Raw genomic sequence first — 20,631 nt, forward strand, 5'->3', positions numbered from 1 at the left:
ATAATTTTTATTCAATAATGTAACTAATTTGTTAAAGATAATGTAGGTTTGGGAAACTTTCTGAATAATTGGTGGAATAACAAACGAAAATGAAACAGAAGAAAAAAGTACCAGAGGAGGAATCGAACCCGAGACCTCTGGCGTAATAGTTCGAGCCCTAAACATGTAGGACAGACGGCAGCTCGGCAATTCACTAACATTTTATACTCATATGGCACCTAAGAAACTTTGAATCGATTTTTCCCGGGATTTTCCGAGTAGTGCGTCCTAATACTTTAACCACGTGAGGTGTTAGGGGTCCTCCTTCACCACACACAATTGCGGACAAATCCCCGACCCCACGGTCATGCCACCTGCTTGTCAGAGAAATCATTTTCGTTGACTTGCAAAACAACTTCCACATCTCTTCGAAGAGTTTCGCTTAGGAAAAAAATTCTATACGTCCATTCTGCGTGGTGGAGCTTCCACAAATTTTATATGTCAGGCAAGTCTCAGTTTCTCCAGAAAACTGATCGATCAGGGTCTCCACATGTTACGATTGTTGAAAAGATTTGCTCTAGATGAATAATTTATACATAAAACTGAGAACCCTATGCGAGTCACGAGACTGATTTCCAGGTGATAGGTGCCCGCCTGCAGATTGCATACTAACTCTCTGTACTTATAAAGGATGATGACAGAGTGGAGGGGGATACCACGTACCAGTAGGAGGCCGAAGCCGAGGATGGCGCCGATGTTCTGCGCCACGAAGTAGAGGAATGCCGCCGCCAGGTTGAGGTCACCACGCAGCACGGCGCACAGCGTCACCGACGGGTTGATGTGCGCCACCGATATGTGCCCGATGATCTGCAAACGAGAAAGAGCACGACGGTTGTGTACACGAATGCAGAAGCAGCAGCAGATATTGCAGATCTGCAGTGGTCATATTTCCCTCCCTTCTCTCTCTATCTTTCTCTCTTACGCATCTACCTATCCCTTCGCTCCCAGCTTCAGGCAGTGTTGCCTTCGGGCACACAGCTTGAGGCTGTTGTCAATGGGCATCACTGTGGGGGTCCGGATGGGGGTTTGTCGGAGACGGCCAGCTCGTCCCACGCATCCCCCGATCGGACTACGACTGTCGTTGCGCGGGATACTGCCCTCATTGAGGCTGATCCCTCACCTGTGGTAGAGTGGGAGGTCGTCTCAAGGTGTGGCAGGGGGCGAAAGACATTCCGGAGGGCTGAACGGAAGGCCTCTCCAGTTTGTCTGACGAACCGGTTTCAGGCTCTGTCTTAGGCTGATACTCATCTTCGGCCTGACATGGCTGCTTGTCCTGTTTCAGAGGTTGCCCCTCAGTCTGCAAGATCCGGGCGGTCGCAGAGGGTGGGCTTACTGGTAGTTGGGAGCTCCAACGTCAGGCACGTAATGGGGCCCCTTAAGGAAATGGCAGCAAGAGAGGGGAAGAAAACCAATGTGCACTCCGTGTGCATACCGGGGGGAGTCATTCCAGATGTGGAAAGGGTCCTTCCGGATGCCATGAGGGGTACAGGGTGCACCCATCTGCAGGTGGTCGCTCATGTCGGCACCAATGATGTCTGTCGCTATGGATCGGAGGAAAACCTCTCTGGTTTCCGGCGGCTATCTGATTTGGTGAAGACTGCCAGTCTCGCTAGCGGGATGAAAGCAGAGCTCACCATCTGCAGCATCGCCGACAGGACTGACTGCGGACCTTTGGTACAGAGCCGAGTGGAGGGTCTGAATCAGAGGCTGAGACGGTTCTGCGACCGTGTGGGCTGCAGATTCCTCGACTTGCGCCATAGGGTGGTGGGGTTTCGGGTTCCGCTGGATAGGTCAGGAGTCCACTACACGCAACAAGTGGCTACACGGGTAGCAGGGGTTGTGTGGCGTGGGCTGGGCGGTTTTTTAGGTTAGATGGCCTTGGGCAAGCACAGAAAGGGCAACAGCCTCAACGGGTGCGGGGCAAAGTCAGGACATGCGGGGACCAAGCAGCAATCGGTATTGTAATTGTCAACTGTCAAAGCTGTGTTGGTAAACTACCGGAACTTCAAGCGCTGATAGAAAGCACCAAAGCTGAAATCGTTATAGGTACAGAAAGCTGGCTGAAGCCAGAGATAAATTCTGCCGAAATTTCTACAAAGGTACAGATGGTGTTTAGAAAGAATAGATTGCATGCAACCGGTGGTGGAGTGTTCGTCGCTGTTAGTAGTAGTTTATCCTGTAGTGAAGTAGAAGTGGATAGTTCCTGTGAATTATTATGGGTGGAGGTTACACTCAACAACCGAGATAGGTTAATAATTGGCTCCTTTTACCGACCTCCCGACTCAGCAGCGTTAGTGGCAGAACAACTGAGAGAAAATTTGGAATACATTTCACATAAATTTACTCAGCATGTTATAGTCTTAGGTGGAGATTTCAATTTACCAGATATAGACTGGGACACTCAGATGTTTCGGACGGGTGGTATGGACAGAGCATCGAGTGACATTATACTGAGTGCACTATCCGAAAATTACCTCGAGCAATTAAACAGAGAACCGACTCGTGGAGATAACATCTGTATGTGCAGAACAGGGAATCAGTGATCATAAGGCCGTTGCAGCATCCCTGAACTTAATAGGAATATAAAAAAAGGGAGGAAGGTTTATCTGTCTAGCAAGAATAATAGAAGGCATATTTCAGACTACCTAACAGATCAAAACGAAAATTTCTGTTCCCACACTGACAATGTTGAGTGTTTATGGAAAAAGTTCAAGACAATCGTAAAATGCGTTTTAGACAGGTACGTGCCGAGTAAAACTGTGAGGGACGGGAAAAACCCACCGTGGTACAACAACAAAGTTAGGAAACTACTGCGAAAGCAAAGAGAGCTTCACTCCAAGTTTAAACACAGCCAAAACCTCTCAGACAAACAGAAGCTAAACGATGTCAAAGTTAGCGTAAGGAGGGCTATGCGTGAAGCGTTCAGTGAATTCGAAAGTAAAATTCTATGTACCGACTTAACAGAAAATCCTAGGAAGTTCTGGTCTTACGTTAAATCAGTAAGTGGCTCGAAACAGCATATCCAGACACTCCGGGGTGATGAAGGCATTGAAACAGAGGCTGAAATACTAAACACCATTTTCCAAAGCTGTTTCACAGAGGAAGACCGCACTGCAGTTCCTTCTCTAAATCCTCGCACAAACGAAAAAATGGCTGACATCGAAATAAGTGTCCAAGGAATAGAAAAGCAACTGGAATCACGCAACAGAGGAAAGTTCACTGGACCTGACGGGATACCAATTCGATTCTACACAGAGTACGCGAAAGAACTTGCCCCCCTTCTAACAGCCGCGTACCGCAAGTCTCTAGAGGAACGGAGGGTTCCAAATGATTGGAAAAGAGCACAGGTAGTCCCAGTCTTCAAGAAGGGTCGTCGAGCAGATGCGCAAAACTATAGACCTATATCTCTGACGTCGATCTGTTGTAGAATTTTAGAACATGTTTTTTGCTCGAGTATCATGTCGGTTTTGGAAACCCAGATTCTACTATGTAGGAATCAACATGGATTCCGGAAACAGCGATCGTGTGAGACCCAACTCGCTTTATTTGTTCATGAGATCCAGAAAATATTAGATACAGGCTCCCAGGTAGATGCTATTTTTCTTGACTTCCGGAAGGCGTTCGATACAGTTACGCACTGTCGCCTGATAAACAAAGTAAGAGCCTACGGAATATCAGACCAGCTGTGTGGCTGGATTGAAGAGTTTTTAGCAAACAGAACACAGCATGTTGTTATCAATGGAGAGACGTCTACAGACGTTAAAGTAACCTCTGGCGTGCCACAGGGGAGTGTTATGGGACCATTGCTTTTCACAATATATATAAATGACCTATTAGATAGTGTCGGAAGTTCCATGCGGCTTTTCGCGGATGATGCTGTAGTATACAGAGAAGTTGCAGCATTAGAAAATTGTAGCGAAATGCAGGAAGATCTGCAGCGGATAGGCACTTGGTGCAGGGAGTAGCAACTGTCCCTTAACATAGACAAATGTAATGTACTGCAAATACATAGAAAGAAGGATCCTTTATTGTATGATTATATGATAGCGGAACAAACACTGGTAGCAGTTACTTTTGTAAAATATCTGGGAGTATGCGTGCGGAACGATTTGAAGTGGAATGATCATATAAAATTAATTGTTGGTAAGGCGGGTACCAGGTTGAGATTCATTGGGAGAGTCCTTAGAAAATGTAGTCCATCAACAAAGGAGGTGGCTTACAAAACACTCGTTCGACCTATATTTGAGTATTGCTCATCAGTGTGGGATCCGTACCAGATCGGGTTGAGGGAGGAGATAGAGAAGATCCATAGAAGAGCGGCGCGTTTCGTCACAGGGTTATTTGGTAACCGTGATAGCGTTACGGAGTTGTTTAGCAAACTCAAGTGGCAGACTCTGCAAGAGAGGCGCTCTGCATCGCGGTGTAGCTTGCTCGCCAGGTTTCGAGTGGGTGCGTTTCTGGATGAGGTATTGAATATATTGTTTCCCCCTACTTATACCTCCCGAGGAGATCACGAATGTAAAATTAGAGAGATTAGAGCGCGCACTGAGGCTTTCAGACAGTCGTTCTTCCCGCGAACCATACGCGACTGGAACAGGAAAGGGAGGTAATGACAGTGGCACGTAAAGTGCCCTCCGCCACACACCGTTGGGTGGCTTGCGGAGTATAAATGCAGATGTAGATGTAGATCAGATCCTCTCTCTCTTTCCCCCTACCCTCACACAAATACACATTTACATTGTAATGGAACCCTTGTAATTCTCCAATCTATTAATACTTACGCGAATTATCTCCAGAATGGATCCTCCACTCTGCAGTAGACTGCGCGCTGATTTGAAATTTCCTCGCAGATTAGAACCATGTACTACACCGAGAATAGAACACGGAAACTTTGACTTTCTCGGGCAAGTGCACCCTTCGCAGTTATGAATTATTGTTTAGGACTGAACGGCGCATCCGTCGCTGTATAATCAAACTGCCAGTCCAACATCACCACCACCACTTCACTTATGAGACAGAGAACAAAAGTAGTCAGACTAAGAGCACAGTATGGAAGACATCTACTAGAAAACAGACGGATGTGGCACAGCTCCTGAACACTGTCCCCTAAATAATGATAAACTCAATGAAATTGTAATGAAATAATCAGTAATGTGTCACCCCAACTGTACCTCCTGTAACACTACTAACAAACTTTATTGTATTGTAGCCTATTAAGTATAAAAAGGTACGTACAGAAAATTCTTACTATAAAAACGATACAAAATTACTGAAATGTAGTGTGATACACTATGTGATCAAAAGTGTCCGGACACCTCGCTGAAAATGAATTACAAGTTCGTGGAGCCCTCTATCGGTAATTCTGGAATTCAATATGGTGTAGACCCACCCATAGCCTTGGTGACAGCTTCCATTCTCGCAGGCATACGTTCAGTCATGTGCTGGAAGGTTTCTTGGGTAATAACAGCCATTCTTTACGAAGTGTTCCACTGAGGTGAGGTATCGATGTCGGTCGGTGAGGCCTGACACGAAGTCGGAGTTCCATAACATCCTACAGGATTTCGGTCAGGACTCTGTGCAGGCTAGTCCATTACAGGGTTCTTACTATCGTGTAACCACTCCGCCACAGGCCGTGCATTATGAACAGGCGCTCGATCGTGTTGAAAGATGCAATAGCCATCCGCGAATTACTCTTCAACAGTGGGAAGCAAGAAGGTGCTTAAAACATCAGTGTAGGCCTGGTCTGTGATAGTGCCACGCAAATCAACAAGGGATGGAAGCCCCCTCTATGATAAACACGACCACACCATAATAACACTACTGCCTCCGAATAGCATTGTTGGCGCTACACACGCTGGCAAATGACGTTCACCGGGCATTCGCCATACCCACACCCTGCCATTGGATCGCCATACTGGCCGGCCAGGGTGGCCGAGCGCTTCCAGGTGCTACAGTCTAGAACCGCGCGACCGCTACGGTCACAGGTTCGAATCCTGCCTTGGGCATGGATGTGTGTGATGTCCTTATGTTAGGTTTAAGTAGTTCTAAGTTCTAGGGGACTGATGACCTCAGAAGTTAAGTCCCATAGTGCTCAGAGCCATTTGAACCATCACTAGTTATCACTCACTCACAACCACACACCGCGCAACCGAAATACCGGCGGTTATCGAAGACGAGAGACTGTTTCGTTCGTGTATGTTTTTTCAACATTTTGTGCGCTGCAAGAAATGCAAGTGTCCCTCTGTGTGTTTCATTTACTTGAATGGCCTTGCTTCACACATTTCGCTATAGAGTTTTGTTTCATACATATACATCATGCTAAACCATAAGTTACAGTAAAGAAAAGACGGCGGACACTTCTGTTTACGAATATCAAATCAAAAACGCCTTCAGCTGTCTATATTAAATTTTCTTTTCTTTTTGTGACCATTTTCAGCTTTTCAATTCGCCGTGTTGAAGCCTCTTGACCAACGTGTTGGAAGAATCCAAATTCACGTACAAGTGAAATAGCTCAGAGCCATTTGAATCATTTTGATCGCCATATTGTGTACCGTGATTCGTCATTCCACACAACGTTTTTCCACTCTTCAATCGTCCAATGTTTAGTCTCCTTACACCAAGCGAGGCGTCGTTTGGCATTTACAGGCGTGATGTGTGGCTTATGAACAGCCGCTCGACTATGAAATCCAAGTTTTCTCACCTGCCACCTAACTGTCATAGTACTTGCAGTGGGTCCTGATGCAGTTTGGAATTCCTTTGTGATGGTCTGGTTAGATGTCTGATTATTACACATTACGACCCTCTTCAACTGTCGGCGGTTTCTGTTAGTCAACAGGCGAGGTCGACCTGTACGGTTTTGGGCTGTACGTTTCTGCTTCACTATCACATCGGAAACAGTGGACCTAGGGATGATTAGGAGTATGGAAATATCGCCTACAGACGTATGACACAAGTGACAGCGAATCACCTGGCCACGTTCGAAGTCCGTGAGTTCCACAGAGCGCCCCATTCTGCTCTCTCACGGTGTCTAATGACTACTGAGGTCGCTGATATGGAGTACCTGGCAGTAGGTGGCAGCACAAGGCACCTAATATGATAAACGTATGTTTTTGGGGGTGTCCGGATACTTTTGGTCACATAGTGTATAAATGATCAGTTCGTAAAAACAAGAGAAAATAAAGGATAAGAAAAAATAAAAATGATACAAAGTTGTCCCTCACGAAAAAATACAGCATAGGAAATAGAAATGAGAATAACGAAAAAAGGTTATGCATGACAGTTTACAGATGTTCTGTTGTACCTCCATTACGCTAGATTTAAATGTTGAATTAACACAGCCAATATTGAAAAACAAAGGGGTCACATTGTAGTTTATCACTAAATATACCAAAATATCTTATTAATAATGAAGTATTAGAACAAGATTTGTTAAGGAGTCTAGTGCGAGTCGTTTATAAAATATTGTATTTTGAAAAGCTCTCACACCGACTCTTGTACAATACTTGTTGTAGCATACACTAAAGATCAATACAAGTGCGTACACTAGTCATGTAGATTTTGGTCAATAACGAGATAATTGACCATCACAGGTTGTGTTCGAATGACCACTGTCAGCGGCAATCACCTAGTATGGAACGACTACTGTACACGTGCTAGCATTTCAGTGCGTATGTCCGACATGGCTGCAGTAATAGATAGTTGTACATCATTTGGTGTTGTTGGTATGTCCTTGTGGACAGGGTCTTCCAGCTTTCCGCATAGAAAAAATTCTACAGGCGTCAAATCCAGGGAACGGCCGGCCAAGATACAGATCCCTTGCGTCCAATTCAACGATTTGGAAACAATTCGTGAAGATATGCTGTAGTAATTAGTGCACTGTGCACTATAGCTGGACAGCCGTCATGTTGGTACTACAGATTTCTCCTAGCCTGCAGAAGAACGTCTTCCAGTATCCGTGGACGATGATCCGTTAGGAGGTTAAGATACTTGTGCGCGTTCATTGTTTCGGCTTTGAAAAACGGGCCTATGAGCTGATGGTTCACTATCCTACACCACACGTTTACACGTCATGGACGCTGACGTTCCACCTGACGAAGCCAACTGGGGCTGTGAATAGACGAACAGTGATAATTGGTAAATGTAGCTTCATCACTAAATATATGATACGTCTGGAGTATCCTGTCTCAATACACAAGTACAGAAGTTGACATGATTCTCATAATCGTTTCCATGCAGCTGTTGATGGCGAGAGATGTGGTAGGGATGGCACCTATGTCGATGGAGAATGCCTAGGACACTAGCCTGACTCATGCCACTTCCTCGTGAGATTTCGTGGGAGCTAACGTGTGGATTAACATGAATTTCGTCGGCTCTTGTTTCCTTCCGTTACGTTGTTTTAGTGTTACACTATCACTTTCACGTAACTGGTTGAAGAGGCTGATAAATAATTGCTGAGATGGTTGACGTCTGTTGGGATATTTTGCCGCATACACCGTACAAGAACGAACAGCGTGCTTTCTACACTTTCCATACACCATGAGCAAGTCAGCTTTTTCTGCAAAGGTAAATCCCGTCGTACGCTCAAGACCTACTGCTTGAACTGCCACACACTAACTGAGTAGCAAGCCGCTGTGCACTCAAGGAACACACAAGTGCGCTTTAATCAAACATAACAACATCACACCTAGCAACTATGTAGGTTGAATGGCAGAACCAAGTGACGGTGTGTGAACTTATCAAAATACGAGCTCGGAAACGACTCGCACTAAAATCTTGCAATAAATACCACTGACATTCTAATTTACCCTACGTTTAGATTATTAATGTTAATAGGCATTGTTTGTGTGGTGTCACCGCCAGACACCACACTTACTAGGTGGTAGCCTTTAAATCGGCCGCGGTCTTTTAGTATACGTCGGACCCGCGTGTCGCCACTATCAGTGATCGCTGACCAAGCGCCGCCTCACGGCAGGTCTAGAGAGACTTCCTAGCACTCACCCCAATTGTACAGCCGACTTTGCTAGCGATGGTTCACTGCCTACATACGCTCTCATTTGCCGAGACGACAGTTTAGCATAGCCTTCAGCTACGTCATTTGCTACGACCTAGCAAGGCGGCATATTCAGTTACTACACTCCTGGAAATTGAAATAAGAACACCGTGAATTCATTGTCCCAGGAAGGGGAAACTTTATTGACACATTCCTGGGGTCAGATACATCACATGATCACACTGACAGAACCACAGGCACATAGACACAGGCAACAGAGCATGCACAATGTCGGCACTAGTACAGTGTATATCCACCTTTCGCAGCAATGCAGGCTGCTATTCTCCCATGGAGACGATCGTAGAGATGCTGGATGTAGTCCTGTGGAACGGCTTGCCATGCCATTTCCACCTGGCGCCTCAGTTGGACCAGCGTTCGTGCTGGACGTGCAGACCGCGTGAGACGATGCTTCATCCAGTCCCAAACATGCTCAATGGGGAACAGATCCGGAGATCTTGCTGGCCAGGGTAGTTGACTTACACCTTCTAGAGCACGTTGGGTGGCACGGGATACATGCGGACGTGCATTGTCCTGTTGGAACAGCAAGTTCCCTTGCCGGTCTAGGAATGGTAGAACGATGGGTTCGATGACGGTTTGGATGTACCGTGCACTATTCAGTGTCCCCTCGACGATCACCAGTGGTGTACGGCCAGTGTAGGAGATCGCTCCCCACACCATGATGCCGGGTGTTGGCCCTGTGTGCCTCGGTCGTATGCAGTCCTGATTGTGGCGCTCACCTGCACGGCGCCAAACACGCATACGACCATCATTGGCACCAAGGCAGAAGCGACTCTCATCGCTGAAGACGACACGTCTCCATTCGTCCCTCCATTCACGCCTGTCGCGACACCACTGGAGGCGGGCTGCACGATGTTGGGGCGTGAGCGGAAGACGGCCTAACGGTGTGCGGGACCGTAGCCCAGCTTCATGGAGACGGTTGCGAATGGTCCTCGCCGATACCCCAGGAGCAACAGTGTCCCTAATTTGCTGGAAAGTGGCGGTGCGGTCCCCTACGGCACTGCGTAGGATCCTACGGTCTTGGCGTGCATCCGTGCGTCGCTGCGGTCCGGTCCCAGGTCGACGGGCACGTGCACCTTCCGCCGACCACTGGCGACAACATCGATGTACTGTGGAGACCTCACGCCCCACGTGTTGAGCAATTCGGCGGTACGTCCACCCGGCCTCCCGCATGCCCACTATACGCCCTCGCTCAAAGTCCGTCAACTGCACATACGGTTCACGTCCACGCTGTCGCGGCATGCTACCAGTGTTAAAGACTGCGATGGAGCTCCGTATGCCACGGCAAACTGGCTGACACTGACGGCGGCGGTGCACAAATGCTGCGCAGCTAGCGCCATTCGACGGCCAACACCGCGGTTCCTGGTGTGTCCGCTGTGCCGTGCGTGTGATCATTGCTTGTACAGCCCTCTCGCAGTGTCCGGAGCAAGTATGGTGGGTCTGACACACCGGTGTCAATGTGTTCTTTTTTCCATTTCCAGGAGTGTATATGTATTTTGAACAGATAATATTGTGAATCATGTACCGTCAAGAGCGACGTTCATCATTAATGGATTAAAGTTAAGTATCAAACTACCTATGTCCGCTTTCTGAATTCTAATTTCTTGTCATGTTCCAGACCTCACGTCAGTATAGTCCTTCCCTCCTCACGCCAGCCTGCGTGAGCTAAAACGCGTGCATTTCGGCCTCCATTCGTAACACTGTGTCGGCTCTTCTGCCAACACAACAGTTTGCATTTTAAAAAAAGAGTATGCTTGTACAAAAAATACACTTCTAAGTATCATTGTAATCTCTTTATGGGCTAACAATGCGGGACCCTGACTACCAATTCATTCTGTGAAAACTGCACATCAGTATTAATTACCATTTCTACAATATTTGTAATTGTAGATGATTCCCCCAGTGGGTACAATGAGTCTGTCCTATGGGTCGTCAGGCGCATTTTCTCTCTTGTTTCGGCATATATTTGCAATTCTTTTGCAACATGTAGCTGGAGTCAACCCAAAGAAATCCTGCTTATAACGTCTTTCATTCGACACCTAGCATCGACGGAAAGCGTCGATTTGTTCATCATTACAAGCTGTATGAGTTTTAAAGTGGAATTTTACGTCCTCATTCGAGAGAATGATCCCAAATTATAGTGCGTTATTCGTTTCATCGATATGTATTAACAGGAGCAGTTCAGGAGGAGACATAATCAGTACTCCAGCATCGACTGATCAGCGCTTCTGCAAGGCGGTAGCAGCCATTGCGAGTCACGGCAGTGCTGTCGTTACTTGAGTTCTGATTATTCTTCGTGTTTCACTGTCCCTGTTAATACGTGTCGGTAAAAGGAATATCACACTAGACTAATCAGGAAAAGCTCTGTCGAACTGGCACGTTTGTAACGGGAAACAAACCGAGGCTTTCCGTTGACGCTCGGCGTCGTATGAAAAACGTGCTGAACAGGATTTATTTCGGCCGACACGTTGCAAAAAAAGTAATTGCAATTATCTGCCGAAACACCAACGGAGATGCACCTGACTACTCTTAGTGTAGATACAATATACGAGTATGCAGGGTGTCCCAAAAAAACACCAACGAACATTAGGGACGCGTTGCTTACAGCAAAGCAGGAAAAAATGTCTGGTAAACAAGGACAGTAAAGCGCGTACCTTAAAGGATATAGCCACCTGCTCATCTTCGATACTATGGAACACATCTCTTCTACTGTAACCTCTTTCCTTTCCATATTTTGGAAGGAGGTAGTATGGACGAAACCAAGAAAAAAATGTCTAGCAAACATAGGGTCTAAAATGCATACCTTAAGAGATAGGAGCATTTGTTAAGTGTAAGAGACGTCTTCACTCTAGTGAAGATGAAAAAGTGCTAATAGTTCTTAAAGCTCGCATTTTAGACCCCGTGTTTACTAGGCATTTTTTTCTTATTTTGGTCAACGCTTTCTTCTCCCAAAATATGGAGACCAAAGACCTTGCTGTAGAGATGTCTTTTATAGTATCTAAAGGGCTCATACCTCTCAAGGTATGCATTTTAGAGCCTATGTTTACTAGACATTTTTTACTTATTTCTGTATATTGAACCTGTCCCTAAGGTTTGTCGGTGTCGTTTGAGCCACCCTGTATATGCCATTAATGTTTCCTCCTTTAACGCATCTTTACTTCCGTTTGTTTTAATCACCTCTGAAGTTGTCATAGTTCCTAAAAATGTACCATCGCTGACTTACCCTCTCTCACTCTTCCACCTTCATCTTTGTCTGACGCCATCGTCAGTGCAGGTGGGTCCCTTTCATCCCGGGGGCTTCCTTTTTAACCTTTCCCAACCTATCCCTTTCTCCATCTCTAGGAAGGAACATTTAGTTCCGAACCCTTGGTAGTGTCTATCGACTGTGCAACACATTTACATATTGGCCAGAAATTCTGTCTCAAATATATAGCATCATTCATAAGTATCTGTGGGATTATAGAACTGCGTAAAAACTGCAAGACATGCAGAAAAATGACATGGTCAGTGGGTAGAACACCTCTAGATTCGTATTATCCGTCATGTCATAGCCGCACTAGGGGCAGTCGTGTCGCAACATGTGGATAAATGATTCACTTCTTATTGTTCCATCGAATTAGCTCGCGCCTGCAGGTAGGCAACCAAATGAGCAGAGTTCCAAAACTGGGATGCTGTCGTGCTTTCTCCAGCAGTTCATATCAGCCACTTCAATAATTGGGGAAAGGAGGCCTAAAGTTTCACGTGGAATCCATACCACATGTCATTCCTGGCAGCTTTCCACGTCGTTGAGAGGTGAAGGAAAGAGTAAAGACAAATAAAGATTTACCTCGTCCAACCGGGATTCGACCCGTCGACCTTTCGTTCTTTAGATCAGCGATTTATTATTAGACTACCAAGTCCGACTAGCGAATTCAATGAATCACACACACGTTTTGAGATTTTCCGCGCCACAGTCGGTGTCCGTCCTGAACACATGCAAGTTATTTTACTTTATTTTTATTTATCTGTTGCTTATTTATTCTGACAAGATTAGGATCTGATGGTCCTCTGGTACATCTGAGCAGGAACAACACTTACCAAAGATATTATAAAAACGTGAACAGGAATTGTAATAATAATAATAATAATAATAATAATAATAACGTGATATAAAAGGTGAAGGGATACTCTGTCCACTGATACGAGGTTATTTTCTGTACGTGTTACAGTTTTCAGGCACTTGTCTTCTGAAACTCCGGAGATATTTACGAATAGCCCCTATACATTCTCTATCAGTTTTGGTTGGAGGTCAGGCGATACAAACAGCGTAAATCCTCTTTTGTGCTCGTCTCTGTACTAGCTAAGACAAAGACAAGCCAGGCTAAAACCTCCGTCTTGTCTGCAAGATAACTACAGCATGTGATGATGTTCGCAGTGCGCCACTTGTCTTCGAGGTAGTACAATAGTCGATGGTACACTGGTGTCAGACATTCTCCATTGGTTTGGGCACCCACTTCCAACAGTTAATATATTTTCGGGCCTTCTGTTTAATAATATCTTGAACAATAGAGCGAAATTCACCAAAGTAGCGTGTCATGTTTTGCTCCCTTCAGCTGGAGGAGAAATTTATCAATGTCGCCATTGGTCCTTGACAGTAGATCTGCATCGCTACGGACAAATGCGTCCCATACACTCTAAATTGGACTGAAGTCTTGGAAGAAAGCTGGCTATCCCAGAAGCATACTCGTCCAACAGGCGAGTGCTTAAAGTCCAAAATACATCGTCATCATTTTCGTCTTCGTATACTGGTATTTGACTAATGCATGTGCTTATAAAAAACATCATATGAATTTCTCCAAAATTGGTTGTAACAGATTTCATTTTTAAACAGAATTTTGTACTAAAATCAGCCAAACATCTAATCCGTCGAAATACTTATTTACGCTATTGACAGTTGGAGTATATATATTTATATGTTATTTGATGATACTATGTTTTCAGATCGGACTATGGACGTGCTGAATGAAGATAAGCGTTGTATGAATGTGTAGATACCGGCACAAATGATTTGGCAAGGTAGAGCATATTTAGAAACTTACAGCTGAATCACTGACAATCTTTAACCAGCATGCATAATAAATGCAAATGCTTCATCAGGCGTTCGTAATCGATTGTACTGTGTAAAGTATTGACATAATGTTTGTTGGAACTAAGAAGTATATTGTAAAAGAAGGTAACTATACGAGACTAACATCTTATTCCCATTAATCTGGTGGATAACGTGATTGGTAATCAACTTATTTTTTAGGCGTTCTACTTTTGAACCCATGTCCCTCTATTCTCCTAATTTTAAAGTTTCCATTTCTACATACGTACTACATTCTCTGGAATTATTTACAACACCTCACACCTCTCTCTCCCTTTCTCTCTCTATCGCACTCTCTCTCTCTCTCACCCTCTCCCTCTCTCTCTCCACCCCTGTCTCAATCACCTCCCCTCATCCATACCGTCTCCTGATTCTAGCACATGATACGTTGGCAGATCTCTTACTAATTTGTTCAAGACGAACATTTCCGGAGTCTGTAGTTCAACCACGCGTAACAATGAAGCCCGCAACGGCGCAGTTCTTTAGCTGAAGAATCTTCATACGCCTGTGCGTTAACGTTCTTGAAGTCTCTCTGGCTTCAGATGTCTTACGTAATTTTTACAGTACATGACAAATTAAGTAACCTTGCTTCCTTTAGAGCAGAATGTTTTATTTCCTCTACTAGATTCCCTAGTTTTGGTGATGAGAAAGTCGTCGATCTTTCTCATTCCCCTGAAGATCTTCATAACTGCTTCACTAGAATCATCGAATTACGGATTAATAACTCGTCCGTACCCTCTTTACTTCTAAATCTTCATTCGTTCTCGTTTTAGATCAAAGAACTGCCATCCGCTTGCCTTTGTTCTCGTTATGAAATTTTTCTTGCAATTGGTTTTATATGGAATTAAACAACAGTAATCATGTCCTACAACCTAGCTTCACATTTTTCTTAACTGGTACTCGTCTTTCCTAAGTTTTCGCACATTAACTGATTCGACTTATTTTTTGTAGTTACCGTATATTGTTCATTGCTTTGCCCACATTATCCCATTCTTTAAAAAAATGGTTCAAATGGCTCTGAGCACTATGGGACTTAACATCTGAGGTCATCAGTCCCTCAGAACTACTTAAACCTAACTAACCTAAGGACATCACACACATCCATGCCCGAGGCAGGATTCGAACCTGCGAACGTACCGGCCACGCAGATCCAGACTGAAGCGCCTAGAACCGCTCGGCCACATCGGCCGACATCTCATTCTTATCACGATACCAAGCATTGTACTTATCTAAACAGTCGAAGTATTTATGCAGGCGCACAAAAAGCATTTAGTCCGCAGCTCATGGTCTAGTGACGCCGGCACGGCAGCTAACCGTGTTCGGTCAGAGGGTTAGCTACCCTCTGTAATAAAAAAAACTGAGTGAAAAGATCAACGAACAACCTGAACGGGTAGCATCGGACGTCCGCCTCGAACAAATTGAACGAACATTGTAGAACAAAAAGTGATGATAAAAGCCGGCCGTGGTGGTCGAGCGGTTCTAGGCGCTCGGTCCGGAACCGCGCGACTGCTACGGTCGCAGGTTCGAATCCTGCCTCGGGCATGGATGTGTGTGATGTCCTTAGGTTAGTTAGGTTTAAGTAGTTCTAAGTTCTAGGGGACTGATGACCACAGCTGTTAAGTCCCATAGTGCTCAGAGCCATTTGACCCTTTTTTTGTGTTGTCCTCATCATTTCACCACTATCATCTTCATATCTGACAGTGACTAGATTGGATTGTGTGCAAAAGTTGGCCTGCGTAAAAATTGGAACTTTGTACAGGGGCTGACGACCGCGCAGTTGAGCGCCCCACAAACCAAACATCATCAAAAAGCATTTAGGCATTCCTGTTTACTTTATTTCTTTCCCCCATGTGTTACGTACCCAGCTCATTTAATTCAATACTCCTTTGATATATGCCTTACTTTCATGTAAAAAATCAATGTTACCAGCAAACCGTAACAATGAAGTTTGTTTCTATTGCACATTTTGTCTTACTCTGAAATTCCTTATGAAATTTCCTGCCAATCAACATATTTATCTACATCGGCTCCGTGGGTCACGATACACACGTCGATGGCGTCATTTTGGCCTTCTTCTATATGCAGTAGCTCAAATAGGAAGTAATCAAAATAATGTCAATTTACGTGTTTAGGAAAACTAGAATATTTCGCTGTAATAGAGAACAGATTGATTCCACCAATAGTGACTGTCTCTAGAGTTAATTCTGCACTGACTCAGCTTTCCGGGCGTCTCAGAGAAACTAACAGCAAACGGCATCTCAGCCAGGAAACTCGCAGACCTAGCACGTTGGACCCTTGCGACATGAGAGCTCAGACGGTGAACCGCAACTACACGTGCCTTCTATTCTGATTGGCCCTAACGACCAGACGCAAAGCGCGGCGACCGTGCAAACCAGTTGTACGACGCCTAGTCAGCACAGATGGGAACAACAAGGTTCTTCCGGCCGCTACTCCAGAACTCGCAAACAACACGACGTCTAGCTTCTGTGTTCAGCTGCTGACCCTGTCGAAACAACCGCTCGAGATGAACTACAGAATGATACAAATAACCAGCTCTACGTTTTGAGACATACAGTGTGAAATAAAGGTGAGCTTGATCCCTACCGAATTCGTGCGCCTAATTAATAACTGTTTGCCTGATGCACCGACCAGCCTTATCCTAAAAATTCTACAGAATTTCATGTATCCTTTGAATGTGTACATCGAATAACTACTGTGCCCCACTACTTACACAAATCCGACCCCTGTGGCCGAGCGGTTCTAGGCCCTTCAGTCCGGAACCGCGCTGCTGCTACGGTCGCAGGTTCGTGTCCTGCCTCGGGCATGAATGTGTGTGCTGTCCTTAGTTTAGTTAGGTAGTTCTAAGTTAGGTAGTTCTAAGTCAAGGGGACTGATGACCTCAGATGTTAAGTCCCATAGTCCTTATAGCCATTTGAACAATTTGAACAAATCAGACAGTGCTGCGCCTTTGCCAACATAAGGATTTCTTCAACTCCACGTTATCTATGCCCTCTCAGAAAGCAACTTGTGACCGATTCTCATTTCTAGTTTCAGAAATCTGCACAGAAATATATCCTTCCTATTAGATATATTCATTTCTTTCATATCCTTTCTAAAAAATCGGTGCTCTACATTCCACTCTAAATCCACCCCAATATCAATCACATACATCCAACGAACCTTTCCACTCACAAACTCAGTACCAAGTTCCTGATACCTAAAATTATTTTACTTAACATGTAGCAACACACCCACCCATTTACAATTACCAGCAGGGCACAACCATCTCGTTGTGAACATCAGTACTTTCATCAACACAGTTTTTTCACATCTTAATTCCTCATTTTAACCCCTTTTAATATTTTATGTATTTCCCTAAATTTTAATCGTTACGACAGCCGCTTTTGTTACTTCAGATGCCGCTCCCATGATGTGGCAATTAGAAAAGTGTTCAAAGGAATTAGTCTGTCGATCTTCATAAATTCCATGCTTCCCGAAAAAAGAGTACTTATCGCTGTAATTTGTCATGAACTGAAATTTTAACACGTCAAGTGAGCCAGCCGTTTCTGAATAGATTATTCCCTTTTTCATTACCGTACCTGTGCAGGACACTTCCCACCCTGATGTATATGTCTTCATGACGAAGCAGCAAAATAACACAAACCCTTTTCTTTTCTGACAGAAGGCAATCATCATACTGTCATACAGCCTCCACTGTGCACGATAAGATAAACTGACTGTGACAGAGAAGAAGAGTTGAAGAGGGAAACAGGAAGAGAGATAACATGGGAGACAGCTGTTAGCATGAGTGACATAAAAGTAGATATCTTAGGTTTTGCGAAACAACTGAAATCACTTAAGAAAGGCAAGTCTTCCGGTCCAGATGGTATACCAGTCAGGTTCCTTTCAATGCAGACACATTAGCGCCTTTCTTAGTAATCATATACAACCGCTCACTTGACAAAAGGTCTCTTCTTAAAAACTGGAAAGTTGCATAGGTCACACTGGTATTCAAGAAAGCAAATAGGAGTAACCCATCGAATTACAGACCCATATCACTGATCTCAATTTGCAGTAGGATTTTGGAGCATATACTGTACTCGAACATTATGAATCACCTTGAAGAAAATGACTTATTGATATATAACCAACACGGATTCAGAAAATATCGTTTTCGTGCAAAACAGCTAGCTCTTTATTCCCTTGAAGTAATGAGTGCTGTCGACAAGGGATCTCGGATCGATTCCACATTTCTAGATTTCCAGAAGGCTTTTGATACCGTTCCTCAGAAGCGACTATTAGTCAAATTGCGTGCATATGATCGCCTCAGTTGTTTGACTGGATTCGTGACTTTCTCTCAGAGAGAGGTCTCAGTTCGTAGTGATAGACGGTAAATCATCGAGTAGAACAGAAGTGATATCTGGCGTTCGGAAATGTAGTGTCATAGGCCTTCTGCTGTTCCTTATTTACATAAATGATCTAGGTGATAATCTGAGCAGCTCCCTTAGATTGTTTGCGGATGACGTGGTAATTTACCGTCTAGTAAAATCATCAGACGATCACTTCCAATTACAAAACGATCTAGAGAGAACTTCTGTATGGTGCGAAAAGTGGCAGTTAGCACTAAAAAAAAGAAATGTGCGATGTCATCCACATGGGTACTAAAAGAATTCGTTAGGTTTTGGGTATACGATAAAGCGCACAAATCTAAGGGCTGTCAGTTCTACTAAATACCTAGGTATTACAATTACGAGCAACTTAAATTGGAAAGACCATATAGATAATATTGAGGGGAAAGCGAAACAAAGACTGCGTTTTTTTGGCAGAACACTTAGAAGATGCGACAAACCCACTAAAGAGACAGCCTACATCACACTTTTCCGTCCTCTGCTGGAATATTGCTGCGCGGTATGGGATCCTCACCAGGTAGGATTGACGGAGGACATCGAAAAAGCGCAGAGAAGGGCAGCTCGTTTCGTGTTATCGCGTAATAGGGGGGAGAGTGTCACTGATATGATACGCGAGTTGGGATGGCAGTCACTGAAACAAAGGCGGTTTTCTTTGCGGCGAGATCTATTTACGAAATTTCTATCACAACTTTCTCTCCCGAATGCGAAAATATTTTGTTGACACCCACCTACGTAGGGAGAAATGAGCTCTAACGGAAAGATTTAGGTGTTCCCTTTTTCCCACGCGCCATTCGAGAGTGGAATGGTAGAGAAGTAGTATGAAAATGGTTCGATGAACCCTATGCCAAGCACTTAAGTGTGAATTGCAGAGTAACCATGTAGATGTAAATGTAGATGTAGAAAGGTGGGCGGAAGGAAAGGGTGGAGAAATAAATTTGTTACGGTTTTCGTATCCAGACATTTCGGTCAGAACACAATTTCAGTAGTCCGAGAATCATGGAGGATGTCAGCTACAAACTTGTAGAAGGAACCATCCCGGAATTCGCTGCAACTGACATACTGATTTCAGCACATCAGATGCATTATGAGATTAAATCCACCCCGTTATCACTGACATGTATCGTTCAGTGAGAGGTGAAGTTCTTAATTATGGAGACAGCTATATGAAAGGAATACGTTAAACTCTCGTATGTGATTCCTCTGATAAATCTTTACCTGCGAGGCGAACCAGCGATGTGCTCTGCGACTCGAGGGGAAAGTGGCATGTGTATTATATCAGTTATAAATTAATGTTGGATTTAGAGGTACTTATTCCAAAGAACCGCTATATTTGTGGCAATGCTACGCCATTGTTGTCAATACGAGGGATATCACTGGCTGACCAGAGTTTTGTCGGTTATTTGTGTTTGACGTAGCATGGTAACTGGTTGAATTACTACGTTCTTATGTATACAGTTGCTTGAGTTGGCGTTAAATCATAAATGCAGTAACGACATCCAGTGTGGTAGTAGGGTACACAGCAATTATACCAAACTGAAAAAGACAGAGAAACTTGTTATGACCTTCCCGATGCAGAAAATTGGTTACAGGGCGTCACGGAAGGCATGTGCAGAAAGCTAAAGGCACAATCTGGTTGTGCTGCATGATTCATTGCACCAAATCTGAACCATCGATTACTGTGAACATACTGTTTACTGCTGAAATTAAGTTCAGTTACATGGGTCATCGGCTGCTAACGTATTGACGCTAGCTACGTATCTATCTATCTACCTATCGCTTGAGCCTTGTCCCACAGTTAGGCAGGGTCAGCCATCGTTAATCGTATTTGGCATGTTAATGTGTAAGTGGCGGCCGGATGCCCTTCCTGCCTCCACCCCATACCCCTGGCACGGAATTAGTGTACCCCAACTGTCTGTGTCGAGTGTAATCCATGGAATAGTGAGAAAGTGTTCAGATGTCTGCGAGCCGTGTAACTGAGGCGGAATATGGGG

At 44.6% G+C, this 20,631-nt stretch overlaps 1 protein-coding gene across 1 annotated transcript in view; it reads right to left on the reverse strand.

Annotated features, from left to right (window-relative positions):
* The window catches only part of LOC126203900 (aquaporin AQPAn.G-like), a 211,033-nt gene that overhangs the window by 23,806 nt on the left and 166,596 nt on the right, over window positions 1-20,631 (reverse strand). Inside the window, exon 4 of the mRNA XM_049938288.1 lies at window positions 703-846. Coding sequence (XP_049794245.1) covers window positions 703-846 — 144 coding nt within the window. The remainder of the gene's footprint in view (window positions 1-702; window positions 847-20,631) is intronic.

The sequence above is a fragment of the Schistocerca nitens genome, chromosome 9, assembly GCF_023898315.1.
Source record: "Schistocerca nitens isolate TAMUIC-IGC-003100 chromosome 9, iqSchNite1.1, whole genome shotgun sequence".
Lineage (NCBI taxonomy): Eukaryota > Metazoa > Arthropoda > Insecta > Orthoptera > Acrididae > Schistocerca > Schistocerca nitens.